The 11,686-nt window shown below is 40.6% G+C and overlaps 1 protein-coding gene across 1 annotated transcript; it reads right to left on the bottom strand.

Annotated features, from left to right (window-relative positions):
• Nucleotides 1–437: 437 nt before the first annotated feature.
• LOC121867009 (protein obstructor-E-like) lies at nt 438–6,302 on the bottom strand. The gene is made up of 5 exons (XM_042366760.1): nt 6,208–6,302; nt 3,674–3,880; nt 3,333–3,539; nt 2,668–2,878; nt 438–1,082 (listed from the first exon to the last, which is right to left on the bottom strand). The coding sequence occupies exons 1-5, from the start codon at nt 6,236–6,238 to the stop codon at nt 1,025–1,027; spliced, it is 714 nt and encodes a 237-aa protein (XP_042222694.1). The 5' UTR covers nt 6,239–6,302; the 3' UTR covers nt 438–1,024.
• Between the last annotated feature and the right edge of the window lie 5,384 nt (nt 6,303–11,686).

Consider the following 11,686-nt stretch of genomic DNA (forward strand, 5'->3'; position numbering starts at 1 on the left):
AGCGCTTGGGAACTTCGTGTTTTCTTCTTTCCTTGTGGTTATCAGCATATACCTAGATCACGCGCAACTACAGTGATTTACTTGCATATATATATATATATATATATATATATATATATATATATATATATATATATATATATTATATATATATATACAATCATAAAATGAAGCTTTCGTCTTTATTCAAGACATCTTCAGTTGCCTCTGAAGATGTCTTGAATAAAAGCGTTGTTTCCTTTTCCCGTGTGATTTTATCAAGATCTTATCCACGTTTTCATTGTGGATCTAGATGAAATATATATATATATATATATATATATATATATATATATATATATATATATATATATATATATATATATATGTGTGTGTGTGTGTGTGTGTGTGTGTGTGTAGTGGATAAATGGGTATATAGGATATTTGAAACACACAGAAATGTATTTTTTTTTATTTGTGAGCACACAACAAGTGTTCCTGTGCATTATATAAATAACAACAGAAGAAGGAATTTAAAAAGAAAATCAATAGATCGAGAAAGGAAAATAGGACTGACGAAAAGAAAAAACGAGTAGACAGGAGAATAATGAAGATTTTTTTTTTAATAAATGATTTGAGAAATAGAGGCAACAGCTGCAAGTTTGATGGCGTACAAAAAATCTTTTTGAACAAAAAAAAGAAGGGAATTGAATACTATATTCGTGAAATCTGAAAGCCCACAGAACACTTTTTGAGGAATTTACAGGACTTTTAACTAAGACTAGAGTCATAAAAAAAAACATTGTAATAACATGACAAAAGTGTATAAATGCATTTCCTATTTTTACAAATTTGTGGCATATGGCTGTCTCAACTTTTTTTTTAATTTGATTTACAGGCGTAGGTGGTCCTCGACTTGCTCGTCGCGTGAGGCAGGTGGACCAGGAGGCCTGGGGAAGTCATCTAGCTGGGGACGTCTAAGATTCCACGGTCCTGTCTTATCACACTAGAGAAAATTCTTCAAGTTTACTTCGGTCGCTGATTCTTAGAGGCCTGCTTTCTTAAGGGGACTTGTGAATTCATCAGCAGGGTAGTAGTTCTCGCTGGAAAGTTCAATATCATATTGGTATCAGTTTGATAAATAGTGTGCAGTTTGACAAGTGGTTTTTGGATAAAGGAGAGATTTTTAATTATAGACAGACTGTAGCTGGTAATGGAAGGACCAATAAAAATAATACAAACCTAAATGAAGGAAATATTGGCTGTCAGGGTAGGCTCAGGTAGGCTTCTGACCTTATACACCTGAGCAGGATGGCCTCTCATGCTCCCTACACTTTCCTTTCTGGCCATTCAGAGAACTTAGTTACAGGTCACTCAGAAAACTTAGTTACTCGCCAGTCAGAGAAGTTAGTTACTGGACATTCAGAGAACTTAGTTACAGGTCACTCAAACTTCATCAACGAATCTACTTAGAACAATAACCACCATTCGAGTTTCCCAGAAGAGATAAGAAAGGAGAAGACTCTCCCTCCTAAGCATTTACATATTTATGAACGACTAACTGAAAGCCGATGGGTTTATTGTTACCAGTTCAAGTTCATCATCATTAGTGCTGCGTCACTGTATAGTGGATGGTGATGATATAAGACTCAGTGTGTCCAGTTTTACACTAGCACTTACTCGTTCACTTCATAACCTCTTTTAGCCAACCACGTACCTGTATGTCCGAGAATGATTCTATACCTCACAGTATCAGTCATTTAGAGGTATCAGTATTTTTTATGTTTAAAAATATATTTTTGGCAAAGTCGTTCTCTTGTTTAGTTTTTACGTAATTATATTGCTTTAATTAACAAATAAAAACACAGGAAAGATCAGACAATCGTCGTTGTCATTTCTATTCATCGAGGCATCCCACTGCCAAAGACTGAAGATATTTGTACCAGGATGATTGAGATCATAGGACTAATGAAACACTCTGAGGAAGGTTGATCTCCAGAGCGATCGTCCGGAGCACACATAAAATCTGGATGGCAGGCACTCTGTAGACAAGAATTCTACAGAAAATTTATACTCCCTGCCAAGTCCCCTCGCAGGGTCTTTGAGGATGCGTGGTGGTGGCACTATTGAATGTAGCTCGTCAGAATGGGAAGAGAGCTGATATATCCCTGCGATTGTGCAATGTTGGAAATTTTCTATCAAGGGCATTATTGAATATTGTTTTGATGGATTTTTCTGTACCGAATAGAGGAGAAGTGAACCAACATCACACCCAGATGTCAGCTTACAATAATAGCTGCCAACTGTTCACCAGTGAAGCAGAACGTGGCTCCGAACATAAGTCCAAACTTTACTGAAGCAGTTTTGGCTAAATATCATTCGAAACTTTCATGATAAGACTTGAAGTAAGGGTGCTGCCTAAAGTCTCAATGCTGTGTGATGAAGGGATGATGATGTCAAAATATATGTTGAATTTTAAGATATCATGTCTGTTACTAAATATTATGTATTTTGTTTTAGTAATATTGAAGAAAGCCAGAATGGGTGTACCATTGAAATATATCCGTGAAGTCTTTCTGTAGAGATGAGAATGTCTGTTGCCTAATATTGCACAGTCAGAGTGAAGGATCTGTAGATGTTTCTTATACCTATACCAAACGGCATAGAGATTATGGAAGGGGGACTTACCAGCCTGGCACGTTTGATGGGTCGTCGCAGGTGAGGGAGATGTCGTTGAAGACAGTACCCTGGGGACATCCGACAAGTCTGGGGTATAGTCCTTCATTGCACACGTAGAAGTACCTGCAGTCACCTTCCTTCAAGTAGCGGCTGTGGTCCAGCACCTGGCCGTTGGTATGCAACTGGGTGCCGTTGGGGCAGGTGAACCCGTCAAGAACACCTGGGAATGAAAGAAGAATTATAATATCGAATTATTTTTTGTTTAATGTCGTTACATCGCAACAATGGAGAGGACAACATCAGTAACAAGGCGACAAAAGAGTAAAGTAATATTTAACTCCACTTTTGTTCTCATTTCTTCTTAAGATGAGAAGGAGATAAAAATTGAAAGTAGTTTATAGATCTGATATTCGTCAACCACGGGACGGAACATGGATTTTAAACGTGTATTATGATGAGATATAATGAATGGTGCAGGAAACACGAAAGGGAAGATGTGGAAATTAAACAGGAGGAAGCCTTAGAATTAAGATTAGATAATGAAAAAGAGGATGATTAAATAGCAAGATAAATTTCATACTTGCGTTAGAAGCTATTGGAATAAGTAAAGAAAACATTAAAATTCTGCTAAGAAAATAGGAGGATTTAAGTCTGTTGAGATTATCAATATTTACGTTTCACTTGTCCACAGTTAGCACGGATGCCGGTGTGAGCCCACTGGCAGGTCCCGGTGAACTCATCAAACACCAGACCAGTAGCACAACTACGAAGGACGAACTCTCCACCGGTGCACTCGTAGTACTCGGCGCAGTTGGCTGGGTTTTCATGCTCGAAGTAGCCGTTCTGGCGGGGGCACTCGATACCGACGGGCTTCGGGGGCTCTGGAGATGGAATAGCAAAAGGTTAGGCGAGGCTTTTACAACACTGTCGTACCAGTATATCTGACAGTAAAAAAAGGAGAAAAAATAGTGGATTATATCTACAGGCTGCTGTACTGTACACTGTTTATACTTACGGAGAGAGGAACCCTCGGGGCAACTGACGATGAAGGGGTAGTTGCACTGCTCGACTTTGGGGCTTAGAGTTCTGTCGAAAACGAGACCATCAGGACACATTTTCTCTTCCACAGCACCGCGGTAACAGTCGTAGTACTTGTCGCATTGATGAGGGTCGCCGAAGTAGCCATCTTCAATGCACTGGAATTGTTGGGCCGTAGCGACACCTGCAATAAAAAGGGGGGGGGGGAAGGTTAACATACTCTCTTGTTACGATCGGTTAAGCAGTTACTGTGTATCTCTATTTATTTCTTTTCTTCAAATCTATCCCATAGCAAGCGAAAGGAACCTCTTATATACAACTCACACTAGTCACGCGACCTATTTCCGTTCATTCCTTTTCGTAATGAAGAAAAACACTGACTCCGCTGCTGTAACTTTCAAGCTATTGTTCTCTTAAATCATTTATACTATATTTCTATCTTTCTCCTCTATTCATCTATGCACCGCATTTTCTATATTAAGCAATTTTACTTTTGTTTTTATAAATCATTTTTATCTTACTGTGTGTTCTCTTTCTTGTCACACACACACACACACACACACACACACACACACACACACCATTAGTTTTATATCTAATTTGATGTATAATAATAATAATCACACACAAAAAGACGAAGCAGCTGATAAAGCAGGAAACAGAAATAACAGTTTTCTGGGTTGTGTATTTCTCTGAGAGCGACAAACATCTTGGCTAAGTTATTTAAATCTGGAGAGGGGAACAAATACCCATTGTGATTTATTAACTAAAATTTTTGGGTTTAGCTTTGTAAAAAGTAAATACATGAGTTAAATCAGTGAATGGTAAGTTATGTGATGGGAAAGCATTGTTTTACAGTAGTTAGGTAGAATGACTGAAAGGCGAATGATGGGAGAGAGTGTTCAGTTTGTCAGGTGTAACTTAAAAGCTAACCGGTATTCCCATAGCCCACAGGTGTGCTTACATTATCACTCACAGATCAGTACCAGGGAGCCAGTCTAAAGAAGAGCTTCATTTAACATAATCTCAGAAGTTATGAGAATTTAGGTCAGTAAATGTTAAAGTCTTCCCTGACGCGCACCACTTTCACTTATGTCTTGTGTTTTTATCTCAGGTAACGGTACACGACCTGCCACAAGGACAGCGATGACGTAACACTTCTTGCACGATTCTGGCTGGTAACTCGTGCGGTGGGCGAGAGAGAGAGAGAGAGAGAGAGAAGGGGGACTGAGGTTACAGGTATTGAAAACTGCAACCGACATGTGTGTACTCAACCACAAAACTCTTATGTGTAATGTAATGGAGCATAATTTATTATCAATGTTAACATACGTATAATAAGGTTACCTAAACGTCCGGGATCAAACTTTGCTTAAATTTATGGAAATATTGTCACGTCTGTAATCCTGTATAGACGACGAAAAGAACCTTAAAATCCTAACTTAATTGAGAGAGTTCAATATATGCTTTCTTCTTATACATGTCTTACTATAACTTAACCTAATGAAAAGGGATTTGATTTGTCTCGGTTTTACAGGTGTGTTATGATGCACTTCCTCTCCTCTTTATGTTATTTAAAACAAGAGAATAAACCTCTTTCACTGCACTGTTAAGATCCAGACAAATGAAGATATATTTAACTTAGTCTGAATTCTATGGTAATAATAAAGACTAGTTGTGTGTCTGTAAAATAGCAAGAAAGGAAGAAGTTTGAGAATAATAACTAAGACGTGGATAATTGAGAGGTAGAAAACGGTATTTCACCTAACAGTTAGGTAGCGAAATGAGGTCTAGCGAAGAGTAAAGAAGACAATGGCTCTACTGTATAAGTGCTTGGTCTTGAGTGACAGCGAGCGAGTGAATGAGCTACTGCTGAGCCTACCAGTGAGTGAGAAAATAAGGTGAGGAAATATACGTTTGAGTGAGTGAGTGAACAGTGTTGTGCAAGGTACTGAGGCCCTGAAGTGAGCTGACCAATCTTCTTTCCCCATTATTGAGGGTTGAGCAATAGGTCTTTGTACTCCGTCAAAAATTACCGCCATCAGTGAGCCGAGGTGATTGATGATTGATCGAGCTCAACGAAAACTCTACAGTGATGTGAGCAAATGATGTCTTTGGTTGGGTGTGTGATGTAAATATGCTTGCAAGTACGTATTTGTGTACAGTATAAGTGTATATAAATTTGCTTACATTACATACACATGATATATATATATATATATATATATATATATATATATATATATATATATATATATATATATATATATATATATATATATATATATATAAAGGCACACAGACATATGAATACGAAGTGTAATCCTCGATGCACTGCAATTAAATATTCAAATGTCGGTTTCACAAGCACTGAACACACACACTTCTCAAAGATAATCGTGTAAAGACTGAATCGCTCTCCCCACCTTTTAAAGTGGTGAGGAGTGTGTAACAGATGATGACTGGATCTTTAGCACGTAAGTACCAAGGGGTAGGAGGAGAACCACTCACCAACAAAGAGGAGGATGCCGAGCTTGTACATGGTGCGGAGAGTGAGTTGAGACTGACGAGACACCGCCCTGCCCCTCCTATTTATTCTCTTACTTTCCCATGGTGTTACCCCCAGTCACCTTACCCCCCCTTCCAGAACACTCCCCAACCTCCCCTCCCCATCCTCCTACTCACTCCTCCCTCCCCTCCTACAACCTCCTGATCTAGCCAACCTTCTCTCGGCAACTCGACATGGTCATTGGGCCAGGATTTGTGTGTTCGTGTGTATGTGTGTGCGTGGTGCTACCTGGCTCCTGACAGCTCCGCTGCGCTTATACCGGCCACTTGCTCACAGCGGTCCGCACTAGACATGGTCTCACACTCTTGTCGGTTCTCAATATCGCATTTTCTAAGTCATTCTCACACCGCTCGAGACAGTTTCAAAATATTCTCTGTGCTCCTCATCTGCTGCTACTCTTAAGTTATTACGTACTTTTACAACGTAGTTGTGGGTTATTAGCTAGGTAGCGGCGGCCTCTCAGCATACAGCTAAAATTCAACGATTTACGCGTTTTCCAACCAATTTTAAGTTGCTATTAAGGGAATTTAGGACGCGTGGCTGTACTGTTGCCGTGACAACACTCCGGCAGCTATGTTCTGACACCGACCAGTGAAAGGGAGTCATTAATCCCACTTTTCTGCTTTGTTATCTATTCTGGTTACTGGGCAGGCGGACATGCGTTACAGGGCCTCCCGCATTTAGTTTTACTGCGGTGTTCACTGGCGGCAAATTGTTGGTGTTATCACGTAACCTGACACAACCTGCCTTCCTAAGAACACGAAGGGAGATAACATTACCCGTTAGACGTCTTCAAGGCCGTCCTAACTCTCCTGAGTGCACCATCACCCAGGACTTGCCTCACAGTCCTCTATATGTCTATACATGAAGCATCTTCTCCCAGCCGGTGTGTTTGTTGTATTTTGGGGGGTTGCATCATAGTGTAGTGTATTAACGTGCCCCTGACCTGTCACACTGTTGATGTAATGTGACTTTGTTCTCACTCTCCCCAACTCAGTGTTCCATGTTATCACAAGTCCTACTTACACTCCTCCGCAATGCCTTAGTTTTGTGTCATGGTTGAATTGTGTGTGTGTGGGGGCTCAGTGTGACTTAACAACTTCTTAGAGGGAGCACAAACGAGCCAAACTTTCTACATTTTTGTATATTTATATGTAAAATCGGATACTGTCTCATATATATATATATATATATATATATATATATATATATATATATATATATATATATATATATATATATATATATATATATATATATATATATATATATATCATGTAGATCCACAACGGAAACGTGGATAAGACTTCTGGTTGAAGCAAGTTTGATTAGAGAATTGAATTCTATAAACCTTGGTGATGGTCAGTACGAAACTGATAATATGTTACACAAATTAATTTGTCAGTGGCCCAAGGGTAAAAAGGCCTTGAAAGCATTAGAGGAAGATGTAGGATAGATGATTAGTGGGTCTCATATTTTTGACCTGACTTAACATGACTAGTTACATCGCCCAGTTCGCCAAAGTGTCCTAGTGAAAGGACCAGGAAACTATTTGCCCTTTCAACCAGATCAACGCGTTACTCTCGTTCTTGTGTGCGGATGAGAGAGTGAGTCTCTCCCTTTCTGTCTCTTTCAATGGTGCGGGGAGACGTTCAGCCCAGTAGTGCGGTGAGGCAAGTGAACTGATCAGTACACATGAAGTTGTGTCACGAGCCCCTAATCTCTTGTGACGTTAACGAGAGGTCATTGTTCACTTTTCATATACGCATTTCACCATTTTTTTGTGTATGTGGCCTATTTCACGTCATTGCACCCTCCAGAGAACGGATGACACGATCCTCATTCATACGCCTATTTTTTTCCCTTTCTGTGATGTGAATAACAGTTACCAGTCTCACGTGAGCGAGATACACGCTATGATACGCTCATATGCCGACGACGTCACGATGTGAGGTTCTGGATTGAAGGGAAGGAGGAGGGGGGCGTACACTGTGTACCACGTCTCTGGCCTCGTGTCTGGTCCTGGAGTCCACACACACACACACACACACACACACACACACACACACACACACACACACACACACACATTCCCCAATTATGTAACAGTCACGTTCTTTCAATAAACCGTTAATTAATGTTAATCATTATTATTATTACACACACACAGACACACATATAACGTATTGTGAAAGTAATTTTAACATGTTGTAACTAATTGTATGATTTATTGCGACGGTGATTGTGATTGATTGTGACAGATTGTGTGATTGGACAGTGATTATCAGTGAAGACACACTTCCTGCTAATATCATGGTCCCGAGTTAGCTGAAAAAGACACTTGCATCTCTCCACATCCACTTTACATATCACAGGTTTTATGAGATGATTTGCACCCCCAAAAACCCAGTCGCGCACCACAACTTGGGAACTGTTGGCTAGCCGGTATTGTACGCGGACAGCGTCGTCGTCTCCATTAAAGATGTTGTGCGAGAGAAGGATTACTGCAGGGGCACATCCCTGCTTCACATTGACACCGACGTTGAAGGGGTCAGACACTTTTCCTCCCGCCAGAACTTTAGTGTGCATGCAGTTGTAGAATTGTTGGCCGGTGTTCCTGAATTTGGGTGGCATTCCAAACTTCTCTAGCAATAGGGAGATGAGTTCACGGTTGGTCAAGTTGATAAGCGAAATGAAAAGAGCTTTGTTTTCTTTACCGTATATCTCTTGCACCTGCGTTGTGACAAAGATCATGTCAGCGGTACTGTGATCTTTTCTAAATCCGCAGGGGGTCTCTGGGAAGATGTTTTCAGTAATGTGCTTAGCTAATTGGTGCAGTATGAGTCTGGCCAGCCCTCTGACACCGACCACTGAGAGAGATATATTTACAGCAGTCAACTTTGTATCCCTTCTTCTTGTATATGGTCACTAAAATATCGTCTTTCCATTCCTGGGGGACTGAATCATTCCTCCAGATGGTTGTAATCAGTTGGAATACACGCTGAGAGAGTAAAAAAAAAACGATTTTTTTTGGGGGGGAGACGCCCTCCAGACTCGCGTTTTTGTTTACTGCAATGGCGCGGTAGACCTCCCAAAACTCAGGTGGGGCGTCAAGACAGTGGGTGATTGGCGGTATGCTTGGCAGGTCGTTTAGCACTTCAGGTTTGGGATATGTTTACGGTCTTTGAGGAACGTTCAGTCTTCTGCTGATCTTACTGGAGCGAAATTCCTCCCCTGAAGATCATAGATGGAACTGATGGCATCTGAGAAGCCATGTGCGTTGTTTGCATCTGCAGCCTTCTTGATCCACCATTCGTTTTCCATATTGCGTTGAGTTATCGGAGTCTCGGTTGTGATGTTAGAGAGGCAATTTTCAGAGTGCGAGACTGTGGGTCAGAAAGATATGTGTCATAAGTTCTATGCTAGGCTTCGATTAGATCGTGAATCCCAGGGGAATTTTCATCAAATCGATCTTAATGGTGATGCCTGGTGTTACTGACTGAATCCACGGCCTCTTGGTGAATGGCCGCCGGGAGCTTAGAGCATGTGACGTCTATGTCAGGATCTGCAGTTTAGTGGGTATTTTACTCGTTACAGTGGCTGAGCTCTTGTTTTTAGGTCTTTCAAGGAACGGCAGGTGAGCTTCTTGCTATATAATTGTTTTGGGTGGTGTGGGCGTATCACCAAGCAGAGTATGGACCGGATCAGCCCCAAGAAGATGCCAATGGAATATTTCCAGGAAGTCTTGAACTTTGTTTTCAATTAAGATGGTGTTGGTAATTATTAGTTGGTGTTCTGCACATAGTGAAAGAGTAGTCTCAGCCCATTGCTGTTGGACATCCCACCCCGTGTTTCCCTCGAGCCTACTTGGGCGTTGACGTCGCCTATGTGGAGTAGCTTCTATATGATGCTGTCCAAGAACATTTAGAAGGGATCCTTGGTGCCGGTATTAACATGTACAGTAATGTAGAGGCACATGCACTAGTGAAGGTAGCGCACCGGCCTTCGGGATGCACCAGGTCATGAGCAGTTCGTTGACCCTACAGGTGACTCAAGGATGGAGCGCAGCACACACACACACACACACAGACACGTACACACACACACACACACACACACACACATACACACACACACACACACACACACACACATATACACACACACACACATACACACACACACACACACACTGGCTGGTATTTTTGGTAATTAACACAGCTAGTAAAGAGGAGTTCGTGACGGAATGAAATAAGACAAATAAGTGAAATCACTAAATCAGTTTCCTCTCTGTCAATAATTATCACTTAACCATTTTGAAAGGCCATCACCGGCATGTAGACACCTACATATTGATAACGTCACCGTCATGAAGATAGTGTTACCAGGTGTTAATTACTCTACCTGTATTCTTTATACATATATCTGTACCTCTCCATGATGGACGTACATCATCGAGAAGTATTTCTCTGGACGAGTTTGGAATTGTTGATTGCATCTTCAATTGTTGTCTCAGTATATTAAGTTCCTTTTAGTTCAACACTTGTCTTAGTTTTGGAAGCTAATTGGTGTTGAAAAGGTGGCTCTGAAGAATGTTTAGAGAGAGAGAGAGAGAGATTCTTTCCGTGTTTTTTTTCCTCTTTTCTTTATCACGCCATTAAAATTCTCTCTCTCTCTCTTTTACTTTTATCAGCCTTTCAACAATGTACTGTAATGATAATCAGTGTGGCACAGGTGAAAAACAATCAGTGTGGCACAGGTGAAAAACAATCAGTGTGGTACAGGTGAAAAACAATCAGTGTGGTACAGGTGAAAAACAATCAGTGTGGTACAGGTGAAAAACAATCAGTGTGGTACAGGTGAAAAACAATCAGTGTGGTACAGGTGAAAAACAATCAGTGTGGTACAGGTGAAAACACAATCAATATGGCACAGGTGAAAAAATCAGTGTGGTACAGGTGAAAAAACAATTAGTGTGGCACAGGTGAGAGACATTGAACCGTGTGACCCCAGTTTTCTCCCGGGGCTGTTGTGGTCGCTGTCAGTCGATGTTATTGTGCCGGATACTCTGTGGTCGTATTTAATTTGTATCTCCTCTGCGTGCCTGTTGGAATACTTCTCTGTTGTCTGTTTATTTAATGTGTTCTGTTGTCCTCTTTGTTCTTTTTAATCTTTGTTGCTGTAATTTAATCCCATTGTGTAAGAAATTTTAACGAGTTGAATATTATGATTTAATTACTTGCGTTTAATGACTTAATCCCCTAAGTATGATGTCTTAACCTCTTGATTACGATGACCAGTCTACTTGAGAATGATAACATTGTACTCAGAGGGTTAAGGCTCCCACATCATGGAGTCGTTGTGTTTGTTTGCCTACGACGAAGAACCATAGAAGAGATCTTTCGGAGAATATTTCAAGTA

This window comes from Homarus americanus, unplaced genomic scaffold (genome assembly GCF_018991925.1).
Source record: "Homarus americanus isolate GMGI-L3 unplaced genomic scaffold, GMGI_Hamer_2.0 scaffold37960, whole genome shotgun sequence".
NCBI classification, from domain to species: domain Eukaryota; kingdom Metazoa; phylum Arthropoda; class Malacostraca; order Decapoda; family Nephropidae; genus Homarus; species Homarus americanus.